The 20,445-nt window shown below is 41.5% G+C and overlaps 1 protein-coding gene across 10 annotated transcripts in view; it reads left to right on the plus strand.

Moving 5' to 3' along the window:
* The window catches only part of JADE1 (jade family PHD finger 1), a 158,469-nt gene that overhangs the window by 94,382 nt on the left and 43,642 nt on the right, over window positions 1-20,445 (plus strand). For 6 of the 10 annotated variants that reach the window (XM_081926012.1, XM_081926011.1, XM_081926013.1 and 3 more), the window contains one exon: window positions 11,264-11,341. In XM_081926012.1, the coding sequence (XP_081782138.1) occupies window positions 11,290-11,341 (52 nt within the window). In that variant the 5' untranslated portion in view covers window positions 11,264-11,289. Of the gene's footprint in view, window positions 1-2,106; window positions 2,325-2,397; window positions 2,423-2,555; window positions 2,806-7,712; window positions 7,939-11,263; window positions 11,342-20,445 lie in introns of those variants that run through there. The other 4 variants (XM_081926018.1, XM_081926016.1, XM_081926014.1 and 1 more) reach the window with 4 other exon arrangements.

Genomic DNA, 20,445 nt, shown 5'->3' on the forward strand with positions numbered 1-20,445 from the left:
ATTTTTTTTTATGTCGCTGCAGACTTTGCTTTTCGCCAAACCGGGAGCTTTTTAAAGGTGAATGAACCTGGTTGTGGAGTTGTTGGGGTTCCCACCCCCCTTCGTGTCTTAAGTGTTGTTTCTTCGTGCATCCATAGACTTTTGGTTTAGTTTCCTTTGTCGGTGAGGTGGAAGGCAGGCTACCCTAAAGCGCATCCATGCTGGCTGATAGATCAGCCCTACTCGGAAAGTGAAAAGCATTGTAAGAACTTGGGAGACAGATGGCAGCGGCAGAGCGCAGGTCCTTTTTAGATAGATCTCTCGGAAGGGGGGGAGGGGTAGCCAGGGAACCAGGATCTGTCGCCGTGTCACCCACATGTTCAAAATATCCATTGCATTAATTCAAGGGCAGGGAGTGTACAGAGGGCAAAAGCACAGTTTACCAAATAAATGCACCCTCCACAGATCGGATTGTGGTTTTCCTTTCCACGGAAAGCTTATAACGGTTGGGTGGACATAAAGCTTAATTTTGCAGGATTGATGCTGAACTTGGTGCAGCAGGGGCATTGTGTAGACCTGAAGATGAGCATTTTATTTTTATTTTTTGCGGTGGGGGAAGCACCTCGATCCATGTTTTTTTATTTTATTTTATTGGTTAAAACAACAATCCGAAGCGTGCTGTCTTTTATCTACGATCGCGGGAGCAAGTTGTAAGACCCCAAAAGTGCACGTGTTAGGAAGTGTGAGCTTATGGATATCAGGGAAACAAGGGGTGTGTGGTGTGTGCAGTAGTGGCGGGGCTTGTTTGACTGCTGTTCTGCTGGGTGGCAGCAGATTCTCTCGGTGCTCAACGCTGCTGCTGCTGGCGTGGATGATTAATGCGGGCAAAGGATGGAATGTGGAAGGTTGCCCTGGGATTCGAATCCTCGTAGAACAGCCTCATTTGCTACATGCGCCTGCTCCCCCTTAAGGAGGCGGGCCTTTCTCGATGGGCTGTGCGTGGAGACTGAGGAGCCCAGGCGGGCAGGCAGGTGCACGGCGTCAGCAAAAGCCTCAACTTACCCATTCTTTTAGTGCCATCTCACCCAATCCTCCCCCTTTGCAGCGGGGAGCTTAAATACATGTACGGTTGCTGTGCAGCCGCAAACGCTCGCAGGTGGTGGGTGCGAACTTTTCAAAACACTCTGCAGTCGAGGGGTCAGACTGCCCTCAATTCCCCTCTGCATCAATAGTGGCACAGAAATGGAGCAGGCTCATGAGGCTTGGGGACCGTTGGGCTTCTCAGAAGCCGCCTCGATTGCGCGTTGGCGCCTTAATCTCTCCCTCCGCTCCAGACAAAACCTGGTAGCAGGCTCGGTAGTTATGTAAGAATGCATTCGAGAAACGTCACAAAGTGTACTCGGGAAATACGGGAACATAGCCGCTAAATAACCTGCCAGATAGGTTAAATGTGCGTTATTGAACAACGCCTTTAAGACTAACAGGAAAATGCAAGGAGTGTGTGAAGCGTACATGGTGCCTACACCGGCGGAAGTATGGATCGGCTCCGGGGATGTGGAGAGCCGTTCTCTCTCCGCGTCAAAGCAAATAAAATGGGTGTAGGTGGTGGTGTTTTCAAATAACCGCATCATTGCCACCTAACGGCCCGTCCTCCGTTCCCAACCTCCAGCAGGAGGGAGGGAGGGAATGCAGCTGAGGCGATCGTGCCCCCTTGCTGAAATTAGACAAAGCCGCCACAGTGCTCTTCTGCTCGCCCATCTCCTTAGGCTTGTTATATTTTTTTGCGGCGGGGGGGGGGGGTGTTACTTCCCATCTTCAATCTTTGCAAGCTGCTCAAATCGTAGGAGGGTTTTCACCTCGGACCCCCCCCGCCCTTTCCTCCAATGCACCCTTTGTGGTGGGGATTGGTATTGTGTCTTTCCCTCCCCTTCTCTCCAGCGGGTGGGGGCCAGAGGGCGTTTGTTTGTTTGCAACCGCCTGCTGGATGGTTTCCTGTGACAAGAGGTGATACAGTTTCCAGAACTGTCGAGGAGTGGGAGGAGAGAGGGAGGGGGGAGGCAGGCAGGCAGCTCCTCCAAGGCGGCTCTCTGCTCGATTCACTCAACCTCCCCTCCCTCCTTCCCCAGACATTACAACATGGAGATCAGGGGGGAGGGAAATCAGGCAACCGGGAGGGTTGCGTGGCCGCTTTGAGCGCGACGAGAGGTGGATTTGGGAGGGAGAGCAAGAGAGCTGCGCCGGGAGCACCAAGTTTGATTTGCAGCCGGGGTTGAGCGGATTGGTGCAGCCAGGAAGAGAGGGCGGAGCGGAAGGAGCCAGGCTGGAGGATGCGACGAGGAGGGCCGGTCAGTTGCAAGTGGAGAGACGAGCGGTGGGGATGTGGCTGGTGCGCAGGAAGGTGCCGCCGGTGCCCCCGCGTCTCACCTTTCCGAGCGCCGTCCCGGTATTTCTGCCCCCCGCCTCGCCGTCCGCGGTGGCACCCGCTACCATCGGGAGCCGGCGGCCCCTCCTTCGCCGGGTGGATTGCGAAGGCGGCCGGCAAAGAACTGCTGCCTTGAACGGGTTAGGGAAGCGAGTGGGCGGGTTCAGGAGACGCGACTGTACCTTCGGAGCAGCTGTTGCCCTCAAACTGAAAACGGCGGCGTTTGAAAGAATGAGATGGAAATAATCGTGTGTGCGCGCGTGAGAGAGAGGGGGAGATACTAAAATCAAGCCTTCGTTGGGATACCTGTCATGAGGAAAAAGAAGCTTAAAAGCACAAATTGAAAGTTTAAGCCCCTTTTCTCTCCCCCCATGGGGTCCTTTCTGTCCAAATCTGTGCTGGAGGTGAATCCTTGCGGTAAACCAAACGTACAAAGTTACCTGCTCAAGATTTTATGCAAGTTTCATGGCAGAACAACAACAAATTGTTCTGGGAGGTCAGATGCACCAAGTTGTATTTCTGCTAAAATTGATATACAGAACAAAGTAAAAATATGCCATATGAATCATAAGATGCATACTCTATCATGATTGACAGTCTTCATAACACTCAAAGTAAGGTAGTTTAAGGGTGGCTCCTGCGTCCCCTTTCAGAGCATGCTTATAGATGTAGTGAGGGTTCCTGCCTGTGCTTTGAGATCACAGGTGTAGGTTAGTACAGATTGTTGTTGAATGCAACAGTTTGCTCTTAAGTTTGTGACCTGTTTGTTTAAATCTTTTACCACCATTGCTAATCTTTAATACAGTATGTAATCCCTAAATGGCAGGTTATCTGTACAATTTTTGAATCTGTTTGTCAAGATACTAAAAGATATCATCTTGACACATAATGATAAATACAACTTTGAATGAATTATATTTGTCAGTGACTGTCGTAAATAGAGACCATGGCTGCGATCTAGTCCAGAGTCCTACCCACTTAAGACTTTGGTCCTGTTAATGCTCTTTGTGGGAGTAAACTCCATTGATCTCTGGGAGTTATTTCTCAATAAACATACATAGAATTGCATTGCACATCCATTTGGTTAAGTATTTATAAATGGACACTGCAATAGGTGGCCTGTTACTGTAATAATATATTGAGCTGTGTTTCCCACAGCATAGCTATGATGCAGCTTTTGAAAGCGATCACTCTCTGTCTCCAGTAGCTTGTACAGAGTTGAACCTTTTGAAATGGATTCTGGTAACATCTTCCTCCACACTTAAGTTGCTAAATAAATCTGATGGGTGAGAGGTAGATTAAACTAGATGTGCATTTTCCAATTTATCACTGCCAGAATACATGAGAGCTACTAAAACCAAAATAGATTGGTTGGCCCCTTCATGGTGGCCTCAGAAGCTACAGAGATACAGAATAATGCTGAACTAATTTTTAACAAAACAATATTCAGTGTTGGTGCAAAGTTAGCAGAAAAATCTACTGAAGTCAGTTGTGCGTAACAGAAAGGCACCTGTGTATCAATTACTCTGTGACCTTAGATGTTTAATTTACCCTAAATGTAGCCCAAGACTAGATGGCACACTTCTTAACACATATGCAAAATAATATTTGAAATGATCTCTAGCATAGATGTTCTAATTAGTTCTTGATGCAGCCAGTATCATATCAGTTCATGGGCTATTTTGGAGGAAACTAATTCTTCAGTCTGTCTTTAGGGTGTACATTTGCATTCTCCCTGTGCTGTCTCTGTAGTGGTTCTGTGCAGTTTATTATAGTTGCACCCGTTAACACTGTTATAGTTAATGATCTGTCAGAGCTGGAATTATAAATCCTGTTTACCCAGGGGTTTATGGAAGTCATTAAAAGTACTCTGGAAGGAAAAACAGGTTATAAAAGCTTTGACCTGGGGATGCACGTTTAATGTCCATATAAAAATCTGTTTCTCTTCAGCCATTAAAATAATAATTGTAGCCACTTTGAAACTACATTTTCTTCACATGCTGCTGTTCAACCTATATCAAGCTTTGCAAATATATATCAAGACTTCCTGAATATTGATATACCTAGAAAGTGAAAAATGGAATATATCTTACTTTGTTGTGTTTAATTTTACACAGCAATACCTACATTTCTGTTTAGTGGAAAATAGGTCACCCCCTATAATATGAGAGAAAGGGAGAATGTCTAAAATGTTACTGCAAGATTAACTGAATCTTACAATATGAACATGTGTGTTGTTGAATCTATGTTGATGTTATTATTTATATAGATACATAATTGTACCTCCATAGTAACACCTACAGTAATTTAATTCACTTTCTCAACTGTCTTTTTACACTGTGGTTAGGGTTGCTTTTCCCTACTTTCCTCCTAAAATCTTCTAAAGTGTGGCTGTGTTCAGATGATCATATCTCAACCCCTTCGCAGCATGAGCAACCAAACAAGGAAGTCTTATCAATTAAAACAGGTTCTCGTGTCACCTAAACCAGGAAAAACAACTTTGGAACAAACCAGGATATTAACCTGTGGGTTGAAGATGTTTTAAAAGGCTGGCTTGTTCCAAAGTTGGCAACCATGGTTTCTTAATTTGTATTTGAACTAGAGGCTTCCTGGTTTAACCATGGCTTCTGTAAAGGTGGCGTGCACAGGGAAAATACTTATTAAGCTGAGATATGATCATCCAGACCAACTCAGAAGCTAGGTAATAACCCATAGCAAGTTGTCATTTTCAAGGGAAGTTAAATAGAAACAAAGGGATAGAAATATGTAATGTTAATGCTCCCAATACTGACCTCGGGGGGGGGGGGAATCAGAATGTGGGTTGAGCTAATAAGTTGCATGTTACTGTCCCTAAACTTGTTGGCTTGTATAATGGTTTTTTGTGTGTGTGTTTTTAAAGCCAATTCAAGGGAGCTTTGGAATATAGCAATCAAAAAATAATGAACTATTCACTGGTTGTATTTATCTATGGAGGGCAGGCTAACTGAGCAGGGAAGAGCGGGAGGGAGTGAAAACGCTGGATGGATGTGATATGGAAATATTCAAGTTGGAAAAGGCAAATGCTCCTTTCCTTAGGCTGATGAGAGTGTTTCCCTGTGTGAGTTTTTTTGTGCTAATCGTTTGCTTCTTTGTAGAAATGTAGGCTGCTGCCTTACACAGATCATACTGTTTGTCCATTGCGTCTGTATTGTCTACTCTGATTGGCAGCAGCTCACCTACAATTTCATGCAGTGATTTTCTCCAGCATTGCTATCAGAGATCCTCAGGTTTTGTTGGACTACAACTCTTGCTAGCTTCAGCCAGCATGACCAGTGGTGAGGGATGATGGAAGTTGTAGTACAGCAACATATGCAGCCACTGGTTCTTCATCCCAGCTTTAATAGGAGATGCCAGGGATTGAACATAGGAAGGATTATCTGTGTGCAAAACATGTGCTCTGTCACTGAGCTAAATAGTCCCTCTGTGTTGTACAAGCCTTATCATTCTTCTCTGCCTCTTCTAAGTAATGTATAGTTTGCAAATGTTGCAACATCATTAATCATAGCATTTCCTAAATCACTAATGATTTCAGGCACAACTCCTTTCAGACAAACATGTCTCTGGGATAAGCTTCTGTTCATCTCCACTTTGAAAATTTGCCATGCTTCTTATTTTTTTTAAAACAGTGAGTTACAAAAAAGACATTTCCTTTCCCACCATGACTCTTTAGAAATTAATGTGAGACACAGTTGGAAAATGCCCATATGCAGGGGTAACTGAAACTTGATTCCAGAGCCTAGGGATTTCAACTATTTTTCCGTGCTAAGGTGTCAGCAATTTTTGAAAGTTCAAATACACAGCGTAGACTGGCTCATTCTTACCTACCTTATTTCTGAGTTCTAGTTTTGCTTTGCAAAATCCATGCTGACTCTTTTAAGTGATAAAGATAAAATGTTTAGGTAGCTTGTTCTTGAGCTTGCAACTACTTGTTTCTAAAAAATAAGAAACACTTCTATTTATTCATCATGTTTGGCAATCTTGGAAGCAGGTGGAACTCTCCAGAGAAAATGTTAAAACCTTTTTTTCTTAATACTCCTGTTCTAATGGGGAAATCTATGAATAGGAGCCTAGAGAATTTTAATAGCAGACTCCTGCAACAATTTTGGACTATTGTTGTTGAATTGTTTGATCTTTTACTCAGTTGGTCTATCTAAACCCAAGTTTGGTGGTCTCATCATACATGATTGCTGGTTCAGCAAAAGCTTCCCAAATTCTTACAGTGCACACTGTTAGTTATTTAATAATATTTTATTTATTTCTTACATTTGCATCCCATCCTTCTTCCATTTAATAGACCTACCATAAGACATCTAAAAACTATTCCAACGCAGATACAGATTTGGAAAGATATCTACTTAGAAGGCTTGTTGGAAGAGGAAGAGAAGGTGTTAAAGGGATAGTAGAGGTTGTGTCTGTCTCGTATTTAATGGGAGAAAATTCCAAAGGGTAGGTGCCACAACACTAAAGCCTCTTCCTATACTGTGTGGAACGGAATGAGCCTCCTGATAAAATGGTATCAGCAACCAGCCCTCACCTGCAGAGTGCAGTGATTGAGTGCATATATAAAGGATAAGACAGCCTTTAAAGTATCTGGCTCCCAAGTTGTAGAGGGCTTTATACACCAAAACTAGCACTTTGCACTTAGTTCAGTAACTTGGCACTAATGCAAAATTTAACATCTTCAAAATGCTCAATGGGAGCTGAATTACCCATTCAGAAATCTTCCTTGTATTGCACCACTTCAGGCTGCTGGCTACGCAACAAATATTTTCCAACTTAAAAATCTCTGTGTGTACAACAAATAAACCAAGGAGTACTCTAGACTTTAACCTACTTGACATGCTAACTTTCCATAGGAAAAACAAAAAAATTCCTTCCAGTAGCACCTTAAAGACCAACTAAGTTAGTTCTTGGTGTGAGCTTTCGTGTGCATGCACACTTCTTCAGATACACTTCAGATACACTTCTTCAGATATTTCCATAGGAAGAGAGTTTTTTTTAAAAAAAGAAACATTGGGACTAGTATTCAGTGGTTTATTCATCCCCACCTTCTCTGTGGGTGACATTCATTTGCTTGTTATTGTCATTAGAATTTAACATGTCTGAAACAAACAAACAAAAACTTTTTTATGTTAAGACAAACCAGCTCAAAGCAGAGCAATTTATATTAAGAAATTCTGTCATCACTGGCTAGAATGCATGTCTGGCCAATGCCTTTCTACACATCTGACTTAAGCAGAAGTCATTCTGTAGATATGATATCTCAGACAAGGGCATTACAGACTTTTGGAGTAATGCAGTGCTTCACTTGGTTGAAACTGAAATCTTAGTGGCTACTATAGGAAACTGGCTTATACTGAATCAGACCATTGGTCCATCTAGCTCAGTGTGGGCTGTGCTGATTGGCAGAGGCTTTCTAAGGTTGCAGGCAGGAGATCCTCGTAGCCCTACCTGGAGATGCCAGTGGTTGAACCTGGGACCTTCTGCATGCAAAGCAGGTACAGTATCCATGAGCTACGGCCCTTCCATGAGACAGTAGTTATTAGGCCTGCACTTAAGAAGCTGCCCTGCATTGAGTCAGGCTATTGGTCTCTATAGCTCTCTACTGTCCAGTGTCTTTGGCGGCTGGCAGCGAGAAGTCATTCCCAGCCCTAGCTGGGACCTTTTCCTTGTAGGGAGTGTGCTCTGCCACCGAGCAATGGGCCTTGAATATTGCAAGTTGAAAGGTGATGTTTAGGTTTTTCATTTAATATAATCATATGTAAATTATCTTTGTGAAGGTTGGCAACCTACTAATACGTTGTGCGTGAGAACTTTTTACTGGAATTTAGATATTTACAAAACAGCTGGAGGTCAGATATGTACAGTAGCTGGCTGTTCTGTGAATTCTAGCTGCAGTATTTGTTTTTTGCATCACCTGGTTGAAAGGGCTTAACAATCCTTTTGAAAATGGAGCTGTTCATCAGTAAAATGTTATGCTTCAGTCTTTCCCAGAAGTGGGACATAGCTACTCCCTAAATTTTTGATACAGCTTACAATGTTTTGTCTGCCTTTATCGTTGGTTGCATCCTGTGCTTAACCATCTGTAGATGAGTTAAACAAGGGTTGTAGATTTCTGTTTTTTCACGCTTTAGGTCCATAGCATTGAGATACATTATTTCGATTGCAAGAGACTGAAATGGCTAGCATACTTTGGACAAAATCTACTCAGTTTTCTGCCTCTAATTAGCTGTCTTTAGTGAGGTCTTTATTCAATTTGTACAATTTAACCTTATCTGCCTCTATAGCTTGTGCGGCACCCAAATATCTGAATATCCAGACTTTCTGACAATGGGGATTTCTATTTACCTGGAGTTACATAGCAGCAAGCACAAGTGTAACTAAGAGTTAAAGATAATGGGACTATGATTGCTTATAGTGATGTTTACTCCATGGGAAATGGCCCATGGGTTCTAGTGTGGTTTCTGTCTTATGAGTCCGGCTTCTCTGTTAAGGCTTTGTAATCTAAGCATATTGCTCTTTTTAAACATCCATTACAATTAGACATACTTTCTACATTTCACTTGGCTAGATGTCCGTGTTGTAAATGCCAGTGGAGCAGCTTATTAGAAGTTGCTGTTCATATGACATCTAATCAGTTCAGTGTCTGAGCACCAAACTAGAAGCAAATCAGCTTGGCAGCTGATTCCTGAAACTGCACCTGGAAGGCGTGCCTTGGGATTTTGCTGCTAATGGCTTGGCCAGCCCACATTGTCATTGGAACTGAAACATGGCAAACTAAGCCTCATGAGATTTGATGCATGTCCTAGAGTACTTGTCACTTTAATTCACGCTGAACATGCTTTGCTTCACTTGTTGTGTCAAGTTGTTTCCGCTTTTTTAGCTCCCTGTCACCCCCCCCCCCCCGTTCCTGGCCTTTTAGCACTTGGATAGTCACTGGCTATTTTTATGTTGTACAGTAACTGAGAGTCTGCATTTATTGCATAATGTAATGCTTTGGAGCATCATCTCTGCTGAAGGGACCTATTAGGATAAAGAGTTTTTCACTTCTCAGGGCTTATTCATGTAGTCATTTAAGTGTGCTGATGTCAGCACACATTGGACAGATTTAGTAGGTTTTTGTCATTTTAACCAGCTTCATGAATGTTCCAGCATATGTCCAGGATGAGACTAGCCACAGTTTGGTTCTATTAGCTTTTCAATTATTTTTAAGAAAATGGTTAGTCATGATCTAGACATGTTTTGGAACGTTTATAAGGTCAGGCTGCTAAGCCAACACAGGTGCTGATGTTTTCAGTCATTATCAGGGAGAGGCTGTGTAAGTACCCTTGCCAAACTCATTGGTAACCAAATAAACATTTATAAAATTTCTATATTCTGACTCCTTCTGAATGCTGAAAGTGTTGTTCATGGATAGGATGTTGCTACCACATGTGCTGAAAAGATCCTTAAGCAGTGTCCTCCTAAATGTGGAAGTGAGAAACAGAGACCAAATGTTTTCTTACGTTTTATATATATATATATTTTAAATTACCCATGCTTTGGCTTTACAAATCCCTATCTTTATCACTGATGGCTATTTCAGTGAAGGATAGAAACTGGGAATTCCTGATAGCCGTCAGAATAAATACAGCAAGTGCAGCCATAAGAAAGAATAAATGTGTAGATGACTTCTCTATTTGCCTTGCTGCTTTGACTTTTTAACAAATCCTGAATTGCAAATCAGAACAACCTAAGGATTTGGGAGCAGATTCGCACAGCAGCAGTACCGTTACTGAGAGAAGTTTTGATATCCTTTTTTCTGTGTCTCAGTGGGGTAGATTCTTGCATTGTTCTTTCTGCCATGAAATTACTTCTTGCCATGGGGAGCCACATGGGACTAAATTATGTGAAAGGCTCAACATGGATTAGGATTGTGGCCAGCATGAACGTAGTGTTGATAATTTGCTCAACTTATGTATCTATGGTCTTAATGCATTATGAATTAGCCTCCCACAACACATCTTCACATGCACATCCCCACTCAGGAAATGTTAGCTCATTGTGAATCCAGTCTCTGTTTGGTATACTGTTCAGTTACAGTCTCTGTTTCTGTGTTGTCATAGGAGCTTAGTGATTGGCTAGTGTGGGAACATTTCTCTGCATACTGCTTGCTCAGTTGAGGGATGCAGTGACCTTTGTAATTAGTCTTGCTGTTTTGATGCCTCCTACGACTGTAAAACCTTTTCATAAATGTGCTGTACAAAATAAATATTGGCTAAATAGGGACAAAGTATATGCTCTGTTGCAGTTGCTTTAAATTTGCTAATATCAAAGCCATAAAAAGATACTACATCTTCTTGGGGTGAGCTTGGCTTGAGGATTCCATCAACAATGGTGGCCCAGGACATTCTGCTTCCTGAGGCAAAGGACAGTATGGTGCCCCATTCCTAGTCCATGCCCAGAAGTCAGCTGGGCTAGCAGTTTTATTTTTCAAAACTGGTGATTGGACATTGCCTTCAACTGTACCTGAAGGCAGGAGGTTAGCTTAGGTGGCGGTACAGGGCAAGCCACACAAGCCACCCATCTCTGTCCTCCAAGGTTTTGCTACCACTCCCCAGCATGTTGCTTAGGGCAGCTGCTGCGCTCTGTCTAACTGTAGGGACGGCCCCTGTCAATCAACTTAGATATTCTTTTTGGCTGTCCCATGGGATGCATTCTAAACTGAACATCTTCAGGATGTTTGCTGCTTTTATTTATGCTACTTAATGGCATTTGCTTTCATTTCTGAGCTCTTTGATTCAGAACTTGATAACTTCTGGTTTCTGTTGCATTTCTTCACAGGCTGCCTGCTGTTACCCGGGAAGATCATGAAAAGAGGTCGACTTCCCAGCAGCAGTGAGGATTCTGATGACAATGGCAGTAAGTGCTCCTTTTTGTTGTGCTTGTATCACACCAGGTTTATGAGTTTATTTAAACACACACAAACACAACTTTGCATATGACACTTTAAATAACAAAGGTGATTTGCATATCAGTTGGGTAGAGAGCTAATATGAAAAAGCTTTGCTAAAATCAAACAGATTTCAATAGGTGAACAGCAGTAAGGCATCCCAAGGCTTTACAGCTGATTACACAGCATGCAGTAATACATTTCTACCCCCAAACCCCAACAAATTAAAGTATTTTTTGGTTTAAAGTGTTGAAGTAAATATTTGCCACATCAGTTGTAAATGTTGTCAAGTCTTCTGGTTGTAATTAGGGGATCAATGTTCGATTTGAGGCTGCTTGTCAGGCTTATGTCACCATTTTCTTATGCATATCATGAATGGGGTTCATAATACTCCTGTTTTTCTATACACTGCTTATGTGTAAGCAGGCCCCTTAAGTTAACACCTAGGAAAGGTTGACCTATTGTGCATGTTGTTTTTTGATACCCACTCCTGTGGAGTACTAACATGCAGCACAAAGGGTAATTTAAGCAACTGCTTCCTAAATAGTGGTTTGTGAGAGCTTTTGTGAATGGTTCATAAAGTAGACAGTGATGAGACCATGATACAAAGGGTACAGTAGCTTTTTCCAAGTAGTGGGGAAGGGAGACAATTTTGGAATACAAAATTCCCTTGCAGTTTTTTTATTATTTGGAGACTCAGGCCCACTTCCACACTGTGTTCAAACTGAAATGCTGCTGTTTGCCAACAAATGAGATATAAAAAGTAATATATTATTTTGAACATTTGCATTGCCATGTTTGCAAAACAAGTGTAGATTGGAAGCCTGTGAGTAGGGGCTTGCTTCTTTTTATCTCTGTTCAGCAGCTGTGGTCTTGAAAAAACACATATCTCTTTAACACATATTATTTGGAATTCCACTTTTTCAACTTTAAAAATGTACTTTGTGTGTAAACATTATAGTCATGTTTGACAACTTAAGGTAGCTTTTCATGACTGTAGGTTTTGGGTTTAACTATTGCATGCTTTTGTAATAATTTGAAGCTTATGTTTAAACTTATGTTTAAGCTTCTGTTTAAACACTGACCCTCCCTGGGAGAAGTCTTTGTAAGAATGTGTGGGAAATATCAGTTGTTGTATGTTTTGCCTGGGGTGAGCTTATCACCCAGAGAAATGCGTTGCCTGAATCTATCCTTAGAGACTCATTTTCCTTTCTGCCCAAGAAATGTTCTAGAGCTGGTGCAAAGTCTGATTACCTACAATAAAACTAGCCAGACATGTATAGATTTAGGAAGATTTACATGGATTGCAGACCTCTTCACACCTTCAAGATGGCATGATAAGAATCTGGTGTTCTGGAAGTGATCATATGAGTGCTTCATTAAATAAGTGTTCAAACCTCTTTGGTAACTTTGCAGCAATGTGATAAATGTGAATTCTGTTTGGCCTGTGGTGAAGTAGTCACATGACTGCATCACTGACTGCCCAGTTCTGTCAATATCTTTTAGGTGCATATTTCCCCCATGAGGAACAAACTGACGAGACAGTGGATATATCCCTTCTTGACCCCTAGTCTAGTTTGATGGGCAGATGTAAGGAAGACACTAGGCATCAGCTCTGCAGATAGCTCTCCATAGAAAGGAAAAGTGCTACAGATTGCTTGGAGTCCTTCTCCTGCTTGTGTGACATGGGCATGGGTAGTGATGTTAAATTCTTGAGAATAATCTTTTGGAGAATATTCTCGAGAATATTCTCAATTAATGAGAATATCACAGAATTTTCATTTAAAATAGGAGAATATTCACTGGTGATGGCACCAGTAATGATCATGTTAAGGTTTGGTATAAGGAAACTCAATAGTTAAATCATATTTTATTTTTCCATTAGAACATGTACATGTTATAGGACAAGTAAAAAAATAAAATTGGCATGTTGAGGTTTGATACAAATATATTCAGTAACAGGCTATCTTGTGCTTCTAATAGCTCTAACAATAACTGTTTAGTGACTAAAGCAAAACTTTGTGCATACATAAAAAAAGAAGTCCTTAACATTGAATATATTATCATTATATGATAATATTTTTCAGTATGTCAATCTCTGGTAAATGGTACCTTGTACCATTGAATGGCACTGCAAAAACCAGTTACTGGCACTAAATAAAAATATAGAAACGTCAATTGTTTAAATCAAGGCCACCTCACATGCTGTTACACATAATTGTATAGACCTAGGTACTTTAAGTGTATAAAGCATTAAAGCTACTTTCTGTAAAAAAAAAAATCACACTGTATGGCCAAGGGTATAGAATTGCTAAGAGTAAGGTCACACCAAAATAGAAAAAAAGGCTATTACATACAGTTGAAATACATATAAATTCAAATATTCATCAAATTAAATGAATAGCATTTTTAAAACTAAAAAATAATTAAAAAATGTAGCTCACATTTCAGAACTGCCAATGGTGAATGACACAATGCCCAGTAACGTAACTAGATAAAAAAAAAACCATTATACATTACTTACACTGGCAATATCACAGCTTGACTTATTATTTACTAGATTTTTTAAATGTGGGTTGTAAAACTGGTTCTTACATTAGAATTTACAGTTTGTGGAAAATATTCTCTAGAGAATTTTCTAGTAGAGAATATTCTCAAGAATATTCTCATTCTGGAAAATATTCTCACCTTACATCACTAGGCACGGGTTGAAAGTGCTACACTAGCAAGTTCAAAATGGCCTAGATCCAACTTACCAGATCTGTCCTTGCTACAGTTTTAAATAACCAGTGCTATTGTATGCATTCAGTTAGAACTGGAGGAGCCTATTCAGCGGGACTCCCCAGTAATGTAGGGCATAATCTTGGACACCGCAGAACTTGCACTTGTAAGTTCTTTCGCAAGTCCTAATTTCCACATGTTTCTAAAAATTTTAAGGAGCAGGCAGTGAATGCATTCTGAAAGCCTCAGCTTGGGTCAGGGGTTTAGTGGCCAATAAGAATAAAAGATTGGTGATGGCAGTGAGTATCAAACAGGTGGAATGTTCCAGGAGCTGTCGTGGGTGCTTTAAGGATAGATCCTTGAGTTTCTGCTTTTGATCTGATGACAGAGGACTGTCTTGTCCCTGCCAACACAAAGCACTCACTCTCTCACAGGTGAGATCACAAAGTCTTAATCCCAAAGGAGTGAAAGAGTCTATAGCGAGTACAATTGGGGGTTATCCTTTGCTTCCTTGGGTTCCAGTGGTTGCTCTCACCCTCGAAATCATAGCACACCTTGGAAGATGCAGCCTTTCCAGTCATTACCAGTTTATGTTCCTATTCTTAGTAACCTTGCTGTGATGGCAGGATCTGATAGTCAGGTCAACAACATGGGCAAATGTACAGACTGTTGTCCTGCTCTTTAAGCACTAAAAACAAAACAAATCCTCTGTATTGCTCAGCATGCTAATTTGGTTGTGTAAATGGGTCCTACCCATAGTAATAGGTTTTCTTCTTCGCTCTCTGTGCAGCTAACATTAGTTTCATCCAATCTGTCTCCTGAGTTTAGATTATTTGGCACTGAGGTTTTTTCCATTTAAAAATAGAAAAATTGTATCTGTGATGAATCAGTGGTAGCAGTGGCATTTTGAAAAATGTTTTACTTCTCCAAACAAGTAAATTACTTATTCTCTATTTGTATAATTTATATAGCTCTCAAAGGCATTAGATGTGGCTTAGCATAAATGAATGCTCATCTCCTGGGATGGAAGGTGCGATTTAAGTGCAAAGTGTTCTGGGGCCCTCCTGGCTGTTGAAGTCGGAAAGGAAAAAAATGTAATGGAGTTTGGCTTTTGATTAGTGTTTTATGACCTAATTGTAAATAGGGGAACATGGACTGAGTCACTGAAGAGAGGTATTGACATTTGAGAATATTTTTCTATTCCGATATGATGCAGGCCTAAGTTAAACATCTTTCAAAAGGCAAATTGCAATATGGAAAAGATTCCTCTAGTAAAACTCTTCAGTGTATTATGGGGGTTTGAATGAAATGCATTGGGAAGATTTGCTTGTTTTCTACTGATGTAACATTTTATTATTATGGCCTGGTGAAGAGGGTTTGCAAGCTGTGCTGAATTTTTGATTCTTGGCCTCTTGCTGTTGGAAAACAATCCCAGACAACCTTTAACTTATAAATATTTTCCATATAATTGCATGAATTCAAGTTTTTATCCTGTCAACTTGGGGCAAAGGCTTGCAAAGAAAAGGGAAGAAAGCCAACTATTTTTTGGTGGTGTCAGAAAACACCAAGAAGCTACTTTGCTTTTGCCTTTGTTTTTATCAAATGTGTATCTGATGCTTCCTCCAAGGAGGTCATGGTGATGAATAAAGGTTTGTTGCTTTAAATTTACTTAGTGTTCAAAGCTAAGGGGTTGTGTCTAGTACTGTGCTGGTGGGATTCTGCTGGTATAGTAGGACTTCCCTCTCCTCCACTACATGCTCTCAGAGTCTACTCCAAAGTGTGCCCAATCCTCTGGAGCTGATTTTGAGGCTGGGTGGCTGAACACTGGAGGAGACAGAAGAGGAAGGCCTATTGAACACGCAGGAATAATTAGCACCAGCTGAGCTGCAGTGCTTGATAAAGCCTCAAAGCTCTATTCCATGTTCCTTGAAGTGTTTCCGATTATATGAATTAAATGTTTTGCTGTGCCTTTTATCCTTTTGATAGCCATAGTTTTTCAGGTCTCCATCCTATGCGCACTTAGAAGTTTATTAAAATCAACTAGACTGCCTGCCAAGTAACATATTGGGAGCAGGACTGTCAGTTAGATCAGCCTAGAATGGCTTATTTTTTTTTTTTTTTTGGTACAAGCTTTCTTGTATCATTTCTGATTCTATTTTGTTCTGTTTCTACACTTGTCAGTTTTTTTGGCAACATTCATTCCACCCCTTTTCTCTCCCCCACCCCTTTCTTTTCAGTCTTCTGTCTCACTATTCCTTAGAAGACAAAAGAGATAGGAAAGAGGAAAAACAAGGGGGTAGAATAAGTGAGATCCCATTACCAGGAAAAGCAGTATAATAGTTCTGATGAATCTTGCTTTCCTGATAATACACCCCCGTCCCTCTTCCTCTTTCTTGACTGTTAGCATGCTTCATGCTCTTAAGCCACACTGAACGCTGTGGTCCTGCAGCTTTGGAGTATAATAATGCTCTCACTGAACTAATTGGCAAACCCCCATTGGTTTTAATGGGAGTGAGCTCCTAGCTTTTAAACTGTTCATACTGAGGTTGGGAGCTTTTCAGTAAAGTGTGTTCTGTGGTCAGGTATTTTGGTATCATGCTAAAGTCGAGTTCTGCATAATTTTAACCACACTCAGATATAAAATGCGCTAAGCCCATCCCAAATGTATTTCATCAAGTGAAATATTGCATGGAAGATCAAAGGGAGCGAGTACAGCACATTTAGTGATACCTGGTGGAAGAAGGTAAATAATTTGTTTAGCTTAATGCAAAGAAGCAAGTTCAGAACATAGTGAAATTCTATACAAAACAACTGAATAAACTAGAAGTATATTCTTGTTACTGCAGTGGAAGTCCGTGTGTAGGCCACAGATCAGAATTACAGTGAGACAATATAAATAGCACTAAGCAGGCATTGCAGTTCAGTGAAGAGAAAATGTGGTGGTGGGGGGAGTGGGGATCAACAAGGATAAGGTGGGGATCAACACTGTACTCTGACCTTCTCCCCTCTTGTTTGACAGCGCCGCATCACATCACAATACTGTTGCTGAAGTTGAATAGGTCTGGGTTTGGTCTGAAGAGTACAAAGATTTATAAGCTTTGAACTTGTTAATGACTGTGATAGTGTAATCTCTCCTATAAAGATAGAACCAGCCCTGTATTTAGGGCCCTCCAGCATTTGACAAGTGAAAACAGGTAGGTATTCTTGTTGAGTTAATTAAGCACGTGCTCCTAGTGTGGTGGTTAATGAGTGAGCTGCTTCCAAAAGTAATCTGGTGAAATGCCTCACCCTTAAGAAGTTTGGAAACTGTTAACTTCAAGGCATTCATTTTCATACAACATGTCTTAATGCAGGAGTCAGCAAACTTTTTCAGCCGGGGGCCGGTCCACTGTCCCTCAGACCTTGTGGGGGGCCGGACTATATTTTTTTTGGGGGGAATGAACAAATTCCTATGCCCCACAAGTAACCCAGAGATGCATTTTAAATAAAAGCACACATTCTACTCATGTAAAAACACCAGGCAGGCCCCACAAATAACCCAAAGATGCATTTTAAATAAAAGGACACATTCTACTCATGTAAAAACATGCTGATTCCCGGACCGTCCATGGGCCGGATTGAGAAGGCGATTGGGCTGGATCCGGCCCGGGCCTTAGTTTACTTACACATGTCTTAATGCTTAAATATTGAGCTTTAGCATAGGATAATGGCAAAATCCCATAAGATGCTCCAGAGGGAGAAAGAAAGCTAGGCCTGTGTTTCAAAACTTCATAAACCCCAGCACAAAAATTACCTTCCTGATTTCTGACAGAACTGAAGATGGAACTTCTTTGGATATGTGCTGGGATTTGGAGAACATAAGATATGCCGAAGTATCACACTTTCCATGCCTTCAGCATGTGAGAAAGTACCTCATATTTTTCCCAAGTTCTCAGTGTGTGGCTTGCAGTGGTTACTTATGCCCATTGGGACTGGTAGGGTGGAAGGTAGGGAGGTCAACATGAGGTGGCGCCAGAGCAGTCAGTTATAGTATGAACAAAAATTACCTTCCTTTAAATTGCACTGGAAATCTTCCTTTGTCTGACAGCCAGACTCTGCTTCTCCATCTCTCTCTTCATCTGGTTTCTCTGGGATCCCAGACCTTGGAGCAGTGCTGTTTTCTAGAAAAAGAGGTGCTGGAACTTACCATGAACACCTCCCTTGTTCTCTTTTAATGGCAATGGTGCCCACCTGAGAGGTGCTGCCTTGGAGACACTTTCACATCAAATTCTTGCCACCTCCTCTTCCTGCTGAGAAGTCTCACAATTGTCTCTCAAACTACCCACAGATGGAAGTGCCACATTAGATGCAACTTTCCTTTGATTTTTTTAAAGCATTAAACAATGATGCATTAAAAATAGAAGTTCTTAATTGTGAAATCACCTTGTCTTCCAGAATCTGTCTGTGGGTAGGGAAAGGCCATAGAGGAAGAGCTGTAGCTCAGTGCTAGAGCATTTGCTTTGCATGCAGAAGGTCGCTGGTTCAATCCCTGGCATCTCCAGGTGCAGCCAGAAAAGAGCCTTCCCTGAAATTCTGGAGAGCCATCTAGCCCAATGGTCTGACTCTGTATAAATCAGTTTCCTATGTTCCTAAAGGAACAAGTACAAATATCTGTTTTTAATTTGTAAAGATGTGACTATAATATTACTTTCTTATTGAATTGCACATATGATGTTGACCATCTTTGGCATATTGGGTTAGCTGTAGAGCAGGAAGCTTTGCCTGTCTGTCTTGCCACAAACTCTTGGCATGCACTTTTGTTATTCATAGTTAACGTATTCTGGCTAAGAAAATGTAAACCATGCTGTTGGATAAGTACAAAAGAAGGTATATAGGGATAAATTAAAATAGGAAGTGTGTACCTTCTCTGTTGTTGCTAGGATCTTGAAAATGTTGACCCATTTTCCTGGTTGCTTGTAGCAAGTCAGAATCTTATCCTGACAACCACATAGGGAAGTTTTTATAAATAGGAAAAGAGTGGGTTCCATTTACTTTAAGGTGATCAATGAGCCACAAACATCTAATAAAGTTATATGTTAGCAGGCAGACTTAGTAGAGGTAAGTGTCATTTATGGATTAGTTGCAAGGTGGGGTTATCCTTTCTTGCCAGAATGATCAGATAAAGAATAGTGTTGTTGCTATACACTGCATTAGAGAAAGCTAATTGACCAGCAGATCTACCAGCAGTGATAATGTCAGAAGATACCTTGTTAGACCCAACGGGTTGTATTTAGTGCCGTCCTTTCCCCTGCAGAAAGCTCTTTGATCCAGAAGGAAAGTGGAGAGGTGATTTTTGTGAATTCTCCTGCATCACTCTTCACCTTCCACACCGTTCCAGCTTTGGATACAATACTGTACTGGATATAATCTGAAGACAATGCACCTGCAGTTATAGCTGTAATAAAGTAGAATACTAACCGTAATTTCTGGTGCTTTAATGCCATACATTCCTTGTTGGATCCCTGTTTTTTTTGGGGGGGGGAGGGTGGTGGTTCAGAATTGCTTGTTTTGCAGGCAATTTTCTGCACAGCGTTTGCCTTCTGACTGTGACTTCATTGCGTGGGACTGGTGGGTGGATTGTCTGAGATTCCATGATCTTGGCAGGCTGAGAAGGAAGTCTGAAATAAGGTTTTATGATGATGGGCTGGCAGCTCAGACTGTTCTAACCACTTCCATTTTCTGCTCCAGCTGCATGGTTTCCCAACAAATTGTGCTGTTGGCAACTGTGCCCACTCTTGCTCAAACAGAGCCCAGAAAGATTCTCGGCAGATGGAAATACCAGCACTGAGCAGGAGCAGCAGCTAGGCATGCCTCTCTATGTTGGAAACTCTGTTGTGCTGTCTGATTTTGCAATGTAGAAGCATTGTATTTACAGTGGGGAAGACCGCGTGCAGCCTCCAAGAGGGCTCAGGCTTTGAAGTGTCAATGAAATGATAGCAGCCTGGAGCTCTCCTGGGACACAGCTGGGTGCTCTGCAGCTGGTTTTACAACACTGTTCTGCATTATGCACTCTGTAGCTAATCTTATGCCATGCAGCGTAGCATATTGGTGGCTGGGCGTGCTCCCTGGGACACCGGATATGCTCTGGCAGCTCATGGAGACTTGCTCATTTTTAAAATGTCAAAATCTCTGTGTCTCTCTCTCTCTCTTTCCGCCTCACCTGTCCTTGGGAAAAATGTGTATATGCCAATATATGTAGAACACTTGGAACATATAATGGGCAGAGTGATGATACTCAACAATAGACATGTGTGCTAAATTGAGAAATATCATTCTATCCAAGTACAGTGGTACCTCAGGTTACATACACTTC

Source organism: Podarcis melisellensis (assembly GCF_964234715.1).
Source record: "Podarcis melisellensis genome assembly, chromosome: 9".
Lineage (NCBI taxonomy): Eukaryota > Metazoa > Chordata > Lepidosauria > Squamata > Lacertidae > Podarcis > Podarcis melisellensis.